General features: G+C 46.8%; 2 protein-coding genes across 2 annotated transcripts in view; one reads left to right on the forward strand and one right to left on the reverse strand.

Annotated features, from left to right (window-relative positions):
- Nucleotides 1-266: 266 nt before the first annotated feature.
- Nucleotides 267-2,470, reverse strand: Sephs2 (selenophosphate synthetase 2). Its single transcript, XM_036204021.1, has one exon. It carries the CDS (start codon nucleotides 2,309-2,311, stop codon nucleotides 953-955), a length of 1,359 nt encoding a protein of 452 aa, XP_036059914.1. The 5' UTR covers nucleotides 2,312-2,470; the 3' UTR covers nucleotides 267-952.
- The window catches only part of Itgal (integrin subunit alpha L), a 62,012-nt gene continuing 50,248 nt past the window's right edge, over nucleotides 1,937-13,700 (forward strand). Inside the window, exon 1 of the mRNA XM_036177494.1 lies at nucleotides 1,937-2,553. Within this exon, the coding sequence (XP_036033387.1) occupies nucleotides 2,509-2,553 (45 nt within the window). The 5' untranslated portion in view covers nucleotides 1,937-2,508. The remainder of the gene's footprint in view (nucleotides 2,554-13,700) is intronic.

The raw sequence follows: 13,700 nt of genomic DNA on the forward strand, positions 1-13,700 counted from the left end.
AGAGTTACATCCATTTCAAGTCCTCTTCTGTCATTGCTTGGGGAGAGGCGCACTCAAATACCCGGGCTCAGGGGCAGGGGGACAACATCCACTTTCTATTTTGCAGGTTTGAAACACCAAGGTGTCAAAGATTCAGAATTCCAGAGGCTTGACACCTGGACTCAGCACACAGGAGTTCAAGGCCATCCTCCACCTACAGGAGAACCTGCCGGAAACAAAACAAAAACTGACCCACAAAACCAAACATTAGCCACAAGAGTTTTTCAACGAAGTCCCTTTTATTTATTTAGCTGTAAGAAATTTTCTTTATTAACTAAATCTCCGGGAATTCTCAGCATACGATTTTGTATATTAATGTCCACCAGCACCTGGCTCTGGGGCTTGCTCAGTCTCTTCCAGTCCTTAGTGGAGTTAGAGGAGGAGACATCATTAACAGAGGCCAAGGCAGGGGACTGCGTCTTCCTTTCCTAGTTGGACAAGTTGCTCAACTCTTGTCCAGAAAAGGAAAAGAGGTGGTTTCTTAGAAAAATTAATAACAAATTTGACAATGAATCAGTAAGAGTTCTAACAATTTAGACTTATCAATATATTGGTCCAAACTCTAATTCCTGTTCATGTTGCAGTTTACTTTTTCCGTATGTAATCTTAATAATCTTACTCCCTGTGCAGAAATGAATCAACTCAGTGCAAAGAAAAAAATCCCTCAACCTGGAATAGTCTCATCTTGCTTTGGGAAAAGGCTTCCTGCCCCTCACTCACTCAACAGATGAACACACATTCCCCATTGTTACTTATGGCCCTAGATGTACACACAGGCAGCTTTGGATGGAACTAGCAAGGACACCTGAGGCACTATGCAGAGAGCCTTTGCAAAGGTCTTAAAATCAACCCTGGGCAACAGTCCATGAGCGTGTGGAATGGCTGAGTCCCCAACAACTTCTGCTATTCCATTTCATAAACTAGGCTCGGCGGCGGCGGCGGCAGCGTTGGAATTTTCAGGAGCAGCAGCAGCAGCAGCAGCAGGAGTGGCTCCCCGAGGTAAAACTTCAATAACGCGAGGCTTGTCAATGATACGGGCTGTCCGGTTCCCCTTCTCCACAATGCCGACGATCCATGCTTGGTGACCCTCTCCATACTTGGAAGATTTGATTTCCGAACAAAAGCGGGCCGCCTGCTCTCTTGGCAGACAAATCAGTAATCCCCCAGAGGTTTCAGCTGATGTTCCTTGGAGGAGGCCAAAGCGCCCACTGGCTTTGCTGATGGCGGCCATCTTGGCAATGATTGGCAGGTTATGAATGACAAAGGACACTTCATTTTTTTGTTGTTTTGCGAGGTTCTGAGAGTGTCCTAAAATGCCAAAGCCTGTGATATCTGTGGCTGCGTGGGCATTAAATGTGTGCATCAACCCAGCAGCAGTTCTGTTTAGAGTAGCCATATTGAACATAGCTTCCTGATAGGCCAACTCTACTTCCTCCCTGGAAACCACCATCTTGATTTTATTCCATTTCTCAGGATTATCCAGCCATTGGTGGGCATTGGCGGCAACCTGGGTTCCCAAAGGTTTGGTCAACACCAGCACGTCTCCTACCACCGCACTATCGGGCATTATGAATTCATTTTGCTGACACACCACAGTGGCCACCCCACCGATGATAATCCAGGGGTTGACCACCGTCTGTCCACCAGTCACTGCAGTCCCTCCCTCCTCTGCAGCATCACGGAAGCCTTTGATCATGAGCGGCGTCACCTTCTCTCGTTCCTTTTCACTCATGCTCTGGCTGACACTGAGTAGCATCAACATGTTGTCGCACTCGGTGATGCCCATGGCGTAGAGGTCACTGAGCACATTGGCACAGGCTATGCGCCCCATCATGTAGGGATCTTCCACCAGGGGGTAAAAGAAGTCGGTGGTCTGCACCAGCGACAGGCCGCCGTGCCTCAGGGGGATGACGCACGAGTCCATCCCAATGCTCAGCGAGGGGACGGCTGCGCTGGAGCCCGGCCTGGCGGCCAGGCCCCCCTCCTGCACCGTCTCCTCCGGACCCCCGACCAGCCCCGGGGCGAGCGGGGGCTGCAGCGCGGGCCGCGCCAGTCCCTCCAGGAGTTTGAGCAGAGTCTCCTGGGGGACCTTGCAGCCTCAGCCCTTCATGCCAGAGAAGCTCGTCAGCCGCCAGCTCGGGCTGAAGCCCAGGGTCTGGGGCTCGAACGGCCGGTAGTTGGAGAAACTCCGGCCTGCCGGGCCGAAGGCACCTTCCGCCGCCACCAGCGCCGCCATGGCCTCTCCGCTGGCGCCTGCCGCCGCTTCCGCCATCGTGCCGCCTGCGGGGGAGGCGGCGCCGAGCAGAGGCCCCGGTACCTGCAGGCGAGCCCACTTGCCACAGCAGGCGAAGGTTCCCGGAGGAGACGGTGCACCACACGTGTCGGACCGGAGGACGCCAGCCACGCTGCCGGTCCCAGCGCCGCGCGGCCTCTATTTATATGCAGCGTGATTGACAGCCGCACCACCCAATGACGGCTCCGGTACCGAGAGGCGGGCTTCCTTTACTCGGGAAGGTAAATTACAAATTAACCGTCTGCTTGCACAACCGGTCCCCGCGAGATCATCACGTGAACCTTTTGTAACTGGCTTGGAACGCGCTTCTCTAGGTAGACCGCGGTGGCCTCGAACTCGCGTCTGTCCTTTTCCAAGTGCTGGTATTACAGCGCCCTTATATATGTGAACCTAGTCTTGGAAGAGGCTGGCGGAAGTTTGTTGCTTTGGAATGGCTTTACCAAAGGCTAGCTTTCTTGCAGAAGGAAGCCCTGACCCTTGGCTAACCCCATGAAGGTGAGGGTAGTGCTAGCATCATTGACAGGACACAAGGCCAATCTAGGGTAAGGAAACGCTTTAAGGGGAGAATTGGGGGAAGAAAAGGGACATTACAAAGTAAATACTGTCTTTATGTAAGCAAATTGCAACGTCGGTGTTGTGAAATTCCACACGGACTGCACAGGTTTGGGTACTGACTGTTTTGGCCTTTAGTTGCCAGCGATGAGTTGCTGTCCCCTTGCAAGTTATTAATGCAACAGAATAGATTACCTGGCTACTCTGTGCTAAGCTGTCCATATTTCTTCAAGTTAATGTATATGAGAATTCATGGCAGATTCAGGAAGGAAACCAGTAACTACTAAAATTGTAAATGCTAGACCCAGAGTAGTGGCTTCATGCCTGTAATCCCAGCATTTGGGAGACAGAGATAGGAGAATCACTGTGAATTCCAGTCCATCCTGGACTACAGATTGAAACCCTAAAAGGAATAAATGAATACATTAACCGCTGTCACTGGTGTAGAGACAGCCTGTAATCCCAGCATTTGGAAAGCTGAAGTAGAAGATGATGATGGCCCAGGCCAGCCTGGGCTACACAGTGAGACCTTGTCTCAAACACACACACACACACACACACACACACACACACACACACTCACCAAAACAGGTGCTGGAGAGGTGGGTCAGTGTTTAAGAGCGTTTGCTAGTCTTGCAGAGGACCTAAGTTTGGTTCTCATCACCCACAAGGTAGCTAGCTAACAAACATCTGTAATTCCAGTTTCCAGGGGATCTGATGTCCTAGTCTGGCTACGGAGAACACCAGGAACACATATATGCAGGCAAAATGCTCCTGCACATGCAAATAAAAATCAATCTTTTATTGTTGTTGTATTTGATGATGTGTGGGTGCCCAAGGACAACTCTGTGTAATTAGCTCTCTTCTTCCACTTTTAATAGAGTCATGGGATCTAACTGAAGCTGACAAGATTTTTCACAGCAGCCAGGCAGTGGTGGTGACTGCCTTTAATCCCAGCACTTGGGATTAAAGTATTTTTTCACAGCAAATACTTTTACCCAGTAAGCCATCTCACTAGCTCCAGATTATAATTTTATAAATAAGAGTTATAGCTTTAGTGGCAACACTCTAAGACATTTTTGTGTACGAGCTATTTTAATTCTCATAAAAATGCTATGAGTTAGACTTCTGCTTTCACTGTATAAGAACATGAGGTGAGCCGGGCGGTGGTGGCGCACGCCTGTGATCCCAGCACCCAGAGGCAGAGGCAGAGGCAGAGGCAGGTGGATCTTTGTGAGTTCGAGGCCAGCTTGGACAGAGTGAGTTCTAGGACAGGTGCAAAGCTACACAGAGAAACCCTGTCTCGAAAAAAGAACATGAGGTGTGGGGGGGCTGGACCCATGGCTCAGTTGGTACAAGGGTGTTTGCTGTTCTTTCAGAGGACACAGATTTATTTCTCAGCTTCCACTTGGTGGCTCAAATGCCCCTATAACTCCAGCTCCAGGGGACCTAAGACCCTTCTCTGGCTTCTTCATACACAAGTGTCATGCCCTCAGACACTCACACATACACAAAGATAATGAAACAGTTTCTCTGTGTAGCCCTGGCTGTTTTGGAACTCACTCTGTGGACCAGGCTGGCCTTGAACTCAGAGATCCACCTACCTCTGCCTCCTGAGTGCTGGGATTAAAGTTATGCACCACCACCATCTGGCTTTAAAAAAAAAAGTATTTTTAAAAAGAAAGAATATGAGGTACAGATGTGTCCTACTCCAGGTCATCGCTAGATCACAGTGGAACAGATCTGCTTCAGAGGCTACTCACTGAGCCTGCCTGAGACACTTGTTGAGAGAAGCCAGTGAACTTCAGAAGGACATGTAGATGACGTTATGGATTTGAGGACTTGAAATTTTTTGTTTTCTTTTGTCTTTTTTTTTTTTTTTTTTTTGAGACTTGGTCTCAGTGTGTAGCCCAGGCTGATCTTGAACTCACAAAGATCCACCTACTTCTGTCTCCTGGATTCTGGGAGTAAAGGTGTGCACAACTTCACGCTGCTTTCAACTTCTTAAGAAATAGACTGGTTTTTATTTTGTGTGTGAGTGTTTTGCCCAGATGTGTGTAAGCAGAACTGGAGTGACAGTGGCCAGAGAGATGCTGGCCTCTGAGCCTGGCTCCTCTGAAGAGCCGGCAGCATTCTCAAATCTCCCAGCTGTCTCTCTGGGCCTCAACTTTTTAAAAAGAGGAAAATTTGGACCAAAAAGAAAACTCCAGGGTAAAGGTACTGGTCACCAAGCCTGAGGACTTGAGTTTGATCCCTAGGACAGAAGCAGTGGAAGGAGAGAATTACTTCCACAGGGGTCCACACATGCTTGCTCGCACATGCACACACATGCATATAAACTCACACCCACATACATGGACACACACCTACATATAAGTGCTTATCCACATGCACACATGTTGTGGAATAGTACTTTAACTAGGCAAAAGATGTGTTACATTTGTTAATGTTTTTAATAATAATTATGTAAAGGTGTGTGCTTTGCCTGTCTCAGGCACCTGATTGGTCTAATAAAAAGCTGAATGGTCAACAGCTAGCTAGGCAGTAGAGGGAGAGGTGGGGCTGGCAGGCAGAGAGAATAAATAGGACGAGGAGTCTAGGCTCAGGTCAACATGAGGAGAATGAGGGAGAACAAAGGGGAGATGCCCAGGGCCAGCCAGCCAGGCAGCTGCTAGACAGACACGGAGGAAGCAGTGCAAACAGGACATAGAGAATGAAAGAAAGGTGAACAGGCCTGAGGCAAAATGTAGGTAAAGAGAAACAGGCTAAATTAAGTTATAAGAGCTAGCAAGAAATGAGTCTAAGCTAAGGCTGTGCATTCATAGCAAATAATAAGTCTCCATGTCATAGTTTTGAAGCTTGTGTGTAGCCCAAGAGAAAGCTTGTTATACACACACACATACACACACACACACACACACTCACTCACTCACTAAGTAAAATGTAATTTAGAAAAGTGAAATACATATTTTAGAATTTATTTCTTTAAAAAAATTTCTTATTTTGTAAATTGCACTCATGATATTCATTAATTACACTCATATTAATTACATTTGTGATATTCATTGATTGTATTCTCAGTATTCATTCAATAACTATATCCATGTATTCATAATTACATTAATTGTATTGATTTATTACATTCATGATATTATGTCCTGATACTACTGTCCATTTGTGGGGTTTTTCCATCACACAAAACAGAGATTCTGTACTTAGGAAATCATTGCTCTATATTCCTTTCTTCTCCATCTTGAGAAAACATCTAATCTTTTTTACTCTATGAATTTGTATATTCTATATATTTCATGTAATAGTATTTGTTCTTTTTTAATGTAAAAACATTTTATGTATAACTGCAGGAGAAATAATACACAGATAGCTTGAGGATAAAAACAGGTTATAATTCAAAAGTCCAGGGTTATTTGAAACAACACACACACACACACCAAGTAAAATGTAATTTAGAAAAGTAAAGTACATATTTTAGAATTTATAAAAACAAAAAAAATGGTACAGTGATAAAACAATAGATATAAAAGCAAAAACCTTTGGATTTTTTTTAGGGTTCCCTTAAGACATATTAATTACACACAACAATGTGTTTCAAAGGACAGTTCTTGAATATATAGTGTGTTTAGGCCCATAGCCCTTTCCACCCACCTCCACTCTGCTGCTCCCCAGCTAGGTCTCCTGCACCCTCCTGTCTTTGGTCTTTAAGGCTGTGGGGCCAGCCTGCCAGTGAGCATGCTCTCCCACCTTTACACTCAAGGCAATCAAGCTGTGACCTTGGGGAAATGATAGACCATCCCTGCCCTTCCTTGCCATATCAGTAAATTGGGGATCATAGTTCCTGTTTGGGAGGTAGCATGGTGACAGGTGAGAGAGTCACGTGTGAAGGCCTTTGCAGCTTCTCAGCATATGGCACACTTGAAGGAGTCTCCTATCTCAAAGGGAAAAAACCCAAATGGTTGTGTTAAATCTGTCAGCACCTGGGAAGTTAAACAGTGACTAGACCAGGTGGACCCGCTGTTTTCTTGTTCTTTGGACTTTCCCGTCTCAATTAAAACTTGTAATTCTGTATTTGAAACAGGGTCTCACTATGCAGGCCAGGCTAGTCTCTAACTTGAGGCTGACCTCCTGCCTCTGGTTTAGAGTTCTTTGTTCCTGCAGGATGTCAGGTTGTCTCCCTGCCACGCAGCGTGTAAACTGCACGGGGCGGGGCCGCTCCTCCTCCACCCCTCGTGCTAGCACTGTCTGTGGACTAGCGCTGACCTGTGAGTAAACCTTTTACACAGTTTTCTGTCGTTTGCTAAGCACAAATGAAGAGGCAAACGGTTTTCCATGAATTCATCTTCTCATTTAGTATTCACAGCAGCCAGCTGGATGTGGTGACACACCTGTAATCCCAGCACTTAGGAGGTAGAGACAGAGGATCAGGAGTTCAAGGCTAGACTTAGCTACATATCAAGCTTGAAACTTACCTGGATGACAAGAGAGCTCAGGGGGAAAAAGATAGTCTTCACAGCAGCCCTTGGAAAGGGCATTGTTTCCTTTAACTATTTTTTGCTTGTTTTAGAGAGGCCCGTTGTATTCTAGACCAGCACTCTTATCAACTGAGCTACATCTCCAGTGCCTCTACTCTTTATTCTTATCTATCTACATATTTATTTTGGTTTTTCAAGACAGGGTTTCACTGTGTAGCCCTGGCTGTCCTGGAATGCACTATGTAGACCAGACTGTCCTCAAAATAGAGACCCACCTGCCTCTGCAAGCTCAGTTTTTAAAGGCAAAATCCACAAGGTTACATCAGCTAGGGGTGCTAGTATGGGTACAATTCTGATTGGCTTGCTTCTAGGGACTTTCCAGAAACCTTATCTTATCTTACTGCTAGGTGGGTGGTTGCCCATCACGTTTCTTATTGGCTGCCCTCAGGTGGGGACATTCTGTGATTAAACAATCATCATGGAGACCAGGATTGGGACATTCCATGGTTAAACAGTCACTACCAGATGGTTAACTTGATATCAGCAGTTCTGAAAAATCAAAACTCAGGCCTGTTTCAAACTGGACTTAGGGGCTTGCTTAAAATGGAGGTGCTTTGGTTCTTCAGTCCCCCTAGGGTAACTTTGTGACTTTGCTTCTTCAGCATCTAAAAACATCTGTCCCATTTATTTGTCACCAAGAGAGCCATCCCACCACATCTTCCATTTGTAGTCAATCATGTGTGCTGATATTACAGTCTGGATATGAAATGGCCCCCAGCTGATGGATCCGGTTATGTCAAAGTTATTGGACCATGAGGGCTGTGGTCTGATCAATAGATTAATCCAAGTATGAATTCATAACTTGATGGCATTGGGGGTAGAAACTAGAAAGTGGGGCCTAGGCCAGAGGAAGTAGGGCACTGGGGGGTGGGGCTTGGAGGGCATATCTTGTGTCTGGCTCCTTTCTGTTCTTACTTCCGTTCCTGACCTCCATGATGTAGCATCTCCTCCACATTCTCACTACAGGCCCATGTGAACGGGGCCAGCCAGTCATGGCCAAACATGAGAAAAAAGAAAGCCTTCCTTGAGTCTTTTTTAAATGTAAGTGTGTGTGTGTGTGTGTGTGTGTGTGTGTGTGTGTGTGTGTGTGTGTGTGTGTGTGTGTGTTCGTGTGTGTGTGTGTGTGTGTGTGTGTTCGTGTTCGTGTGTGTGTGTGTGTGTGTGTGTGTGTGTGTGTGTGTGTGTGTTCACTTGCAGAGAACAATTTTCAGGAGTTCATTTTCTCCTTCCACTATGTGGGTCCCGGGGAGCAAACTCAGTTCTTAAAGCTTGCTGGCCAGTGCTGAGCCATCCTGGTGGCCAGTGCTGAGCCATCCTGGTGGCCAGTGCTGAGCCATCCTGGTGGCCAGTGCTGAGCCATCCTGGCGGCCAGTGCTGAGCCATCCTGCTGGCTCCCTTAAGCAGCTTTCCTTCTCTTACTCAGGTGATTTGTCACAGTGACCAAAAATGACTAACATAATCTAAGACTGCAAAGGTAAAACCTGGGGGCGGAGATCGGAGGACAAAGAAATTTCACAAACAAGGGCTCTGACCAGGCAGGTCATGCATGCCTGTCATCTCCGCACTCAGGGAACTGAGGCAGGGGAATCAAGAGTTCAAGTTCTGCATAACAAGTCCCAGAGATACTTGGGCCTGTAGCCATTTTTTAAAAAGTGTGTGTATGTGTGTAGCCGTCTCTCCAGTCCCACTAATATATTTTTAATTACATAGTACTTATTACAAAACCAGTTTGTTTGTTTGTTTGTTTGTTTGTTTTTGCTGGGCATGGAGGCACACACTTTTTAATCCTAGCTCCCAGGAGACAGGATAGGGAGATCTCTGTGAGTTCTGGGCCAGCCAGGGTTACAAAGTGAGACCTTGTCCGAAAACAAAACCCACTTGTCTTAGTGTTCTATGACTGTGCAGAGACATCATGACCACCCAGACTCTTATAAAGGAAAACATTCAACTGAGGATGCTTACAGTTCAGAGGTTTAGTTATTATCATAGGAAGCATGGAGGCATGCAGGCAGACATGGTGCTGGAGAGGTGGCTGAGAGTTCTGTGTCTGGACCCATAGGCAGCAGGAAGAACATGAGGCATATTAGGCCTGACTTGAGCTTTGAGACTTCACAGCCCACCCCCAGTGATGCACTTCCTCCAACACCACTACACCTACTCCAACAAGGCCATACCACCTAATAATACCACTCCCTAAACGCCTACGAGGGCCATTTTTAATCAAACCACCACACTACCACTTAAAAGAATATTTTATGTGTGTGTGTGTGTGTGTGTGTGTGTGTGTGTGTGTGTGTGTGTGTGTGCGTGCTGCTGGCCAAAGACAGCAGAAAGGGGCGTCAAGTCGTTTGAAGCTGGAGTTACAGGTGTCTGTAAATTGCCGGATGTGAGTGAGGGCTGGGGTCCGGAACGGGGTCCTCTGGTGGAGCGGCAAGTATGCTTAACTGCTGAGTCATCTCTAGCTCAGTGTGAAACCACTTTTGTTGTTGAAAAGTCAGTCCAGGGAAGTTAAAACAGCCTGAATTGCTGCTGAGGTGCATTAACATCTCAGGCCTTAGTGCATGCCAGGCATGGTGCATTACACCTGTAGTTCCGGCACTCAGGAAGCTGAGGCAGGAGGATTGCTGTAATCTAAGGCCAGAGTTGGCTACACAGTAAATTCTAGGCCTGTGTGGGCGTCTCTCTCTCTCTCTCTCTCTCTCTCTCTCTCTCTCTCTCTCTCACTAACAAAATCAATTTCCTGCATGTGACAGCAGTCACTTCATGATGAACTCCAGAGGGCGCCCTGTCACACACACACACACACACACACTCACTCTCTCTCTCTCTCTCTCTCTGTGTGTGTGTGTGTGTGTGTGTCTGTCTGTCTGTCTGTCTGTCTGTCTTAACAAAAGCAAGATAATCCTTCTTACAGTTGTCCAGAATGCTTGGTAGAATGGTACCGCACTGGTATACATAACTTTTAGGTACATGTCTCAGTTAAAACAAACAAAAGTTTGGGAACCAGAAGAGGTAGCACACACCTATATCCAGGAGAGCAAATCATGCTTGTCTGCATAGCAAATACAAGACTAGCCTGGGCTACAAGAAACTCTATCTTAAAAACTAAAATTAAAAAAAGGGCGGGAGGTGGTGGCGCACGCCTGTAATCCCAGCACTGGGGAGGCAGAGGCAGGTGGATCTCTGTGAGTTCGAGGCCAGCCTGGTCTACAGAGCTAGACCAGGACAGGCACCAAAGCTACAGAGAACCCCTGTCTCAGAAAAAAAAAAAAAAATGCGGGTTGGGGATTTAGCTCAGTGGTAGAGCGCTTGCCTAGCAAGCACAAGGCCCTGGGTTCGATCCTCAGCTCAAAAAAAAAAAAAAAAAAAAAAATGCATATGACTCCCTCTGTGCCAGGCATTGAGGGATACACAGCAGACAAACCCCGTTGTCAGGCTGGCAGGATAGCTCATAGGGTAATGACCCTTGCTACCAACCTGAGTTCCTGAGTTCAATACCTGGAACCCACATGGTAGAAAGAGAGAGCTGACTCCTACAAGTTATCCTCCGGCTTCCACATGTGTGCAATGGCACACACGCATGCATGAGTGTAACACGCACACAAAGAGACTGAACCCCTCTGTCCTCACAGTAGTGAGGAGAGACAGTCCCAGACGAGAGCATCCACTAGACATAAATAGCAAGGAGTGGTCTGAGGGGAAGTTTTTGAGTGACTGTTGTGTAATCTCGGCAGGGAAGGCCTCACTGAGAACGGGCCTTTGAAGTAAAGGCCTGAATGAGATAAGTAAGTGTGTAGATGGCTGAGGAACCAAGGTGAGGGATTAGTGCGTAATGAGCGGAGCAAGCAGAGCTGAGCTATAGAAAAATTCGGACACCTCGGAGTCCCCCGGGAAAGCAGCAGGTCCTGCAGCCTCCCGAGTCCACAGATCATCGCAGGACTAACCATTTCACTTTGTTTTAGGAGTCTGTGTATTCTAGGTAAGAACCTTACCACTGAGCTACACTATCAAACTTCTTTGTTAAGAATTTTATCCTGGGGGCTGGAGAGATGGCTCAGAGGTTAAGAGCACCGACTGTTCTTCCAGAGGTCCTGAGTTCAACTCCCAGCACCCACATGGTGGCTCACAACCATCTGTAATGAGATCTGGAGCCCTCTTCTGGTGTGCAGGGACACATGCAGGCAGAACCCTGTATACATAATAAATAAATAAATAAATCTTTTTTAAAAAAAAAAAAAAAGAATTTTATTCTGGGGGCTGGAGAGCTGGCTCAGGGTTTAAGAGCAGTGGCCGTTCTGCCAGAGGATCTGGGTTCAATTCCCAGTATCCACATGGTGGCTCAAGACTGGAACTCCAGTTCCAGTGAATCCAATACTTCTGGCCTCTTTGGGCACTGTGAACAAACGTGATACACAGACAGACAGACATGCAGGAAAAACACCTATACATTTGAAAATAAATAAAGTTAAAAACTATATTTTATTCTTCAGTCAAACACTGGAGGCCCACAGTCGCTGAGGTGCCTTTCTCTCCCTGGAGTTTGGCTCTGTTGCTGTGTCTAGGCCTGTTCCAGCCCCTGCCTTCCTGGAATTTACTCTGTGGGGCTTCTAGCAAAAGGACTGCCTGGGAAGAGGTGAGATTGACACCCAGACCCCAGTTCTCACACCCTCTCCACCACCCACCTTCACAAGTGAGAAGGGCACAGTGAGGTATCTGGGGCAAATGTGAGTCATCTCTTACCGGGAGGGGGGCAGGGGGGAAGAGCATCTGGATCTCAGAGGAGGGGCTGCACAGGGAGAACTCAGGGTTGGGGGAGCCGGATGGATTTGAAGGAGGAAAGCGACAATCTGGGGGTGAGGCCTTCAGGGCAGGGGCAGCGCCATGTCAGAGGCTGCTGTGGAACAAACCTGATCTGTGAAAGAGACAGTGAGGAGGCGGGTGAGGCTGGCAGTGAGGGGCGAGGGAGCAGAGGAGGCAGCAGCAGCCATTTCTTTCTTGTTTTAGAGAGAAAGGCTTTTGTGAGGTTGTAATGTAATTTTATCTAAAGTGTATGGTTGATTTGCCTGCGTGCATGTCTGTGTACCACCTGTGTGCCTGATGTCCGGTTCCCTGTGGAACAGTCAGTGCTCTTACGCACAGAGCCAGGTCTCCAGGCCCTGGAAATTGCTCTTTCTTTTCTCTCTTTTCTTCCCCCCCACCCCAAGACAGCATTTCTCTGTGTAGCCTTGGCTGTCCTGGAACTCTCTCTGTAGACCAGACTGGCCTCAAACTCACAGAGATCCACCTGCCTCTGCCACCCAAGTGCTGGGATTAAAGGCGTGTGCTACCACCACTGCCCAGCTCCCAGAAACTTCTCAAAACTTTGTCTTCTATCTCTAGCTACAACTCAAGACATCTCTATGGTCTAGAAATAATAACAATGTCAAGTTCAGGAACTATCCTCTTCTGAATCTATTTATTAAGGAATGTTAAGACAGAGCTGGCACAATAGCTCCAAGCACTGTCCTAGCATGCAAAGGGGTTCAGGCTCCGAGGTTAAGTAAAGGGGCAGAGATGTGGCAGGAAAGGAAGACTTCCTGTCTAGGAGATGAGCAAGATAGCACACCTGTTCTGTAGCTGATTCATTCTTACATCCTCATGACGACCTGTGTTAGCTCATGCGAATCATTCTCCTTTGTTAAATATTGAATAGTATCCTATCACACCCACACCCACACCCGTGTTCTCTCTCTCTCTCTCTCTCTCTCTCTCTCTCTCTCTCTCTCACACACACACACACACACACACACACACACACACACATCTTTATTGTGTGTGTGTAAGTATAAAGACTTGAGTCTTGATGTGTAGCCAAAGAAAGCTGAACTCAGGGTTCTCATAATCAGCCTTCTGAGTGCTGGGATTAGAGTCAGAAATCATCATTTCCAGGCTAACATGGATATTTTTAATTGATTTAACCAACTTGTTACTGCTGGATACTTATTTTTTTTTTATCCTTCTTGTGTTGTGCGGTGCCAAAGATCAAATCCAGGGCCTGGTGTGTACAAGGCTTTCACGAGCCTGCAAAGCCTCTGCTCCAGCTTATATCTGCCTTGTCTTTTATCTTTTTTTTTTTTTTTTCAGATCTGAGGACCGAACCCAGGGCCTTGTGCTTGCTAGGCAAGTGCTCTACCACTGAGCTAAATCCCCAACCCCTATCTTTTATCTTTAAAAGGATATAGTTTTATTTATTTTTATTTGTGTGATGTATGTATATATACACATATGTA

The sequence above is a fragment of the Onychomys torridus genome, chromosome 1, assembly GCF_903995425.1.
Source record: "Onychomys torridus chromosome 1, mOncTor1.1, whole genome shotgun sequence".
NCBI lineage: Eukaryota > Metazoa > Chordata > Mammalia > Rodentia > Cricetidae > Onychomys > Onychomys torridus.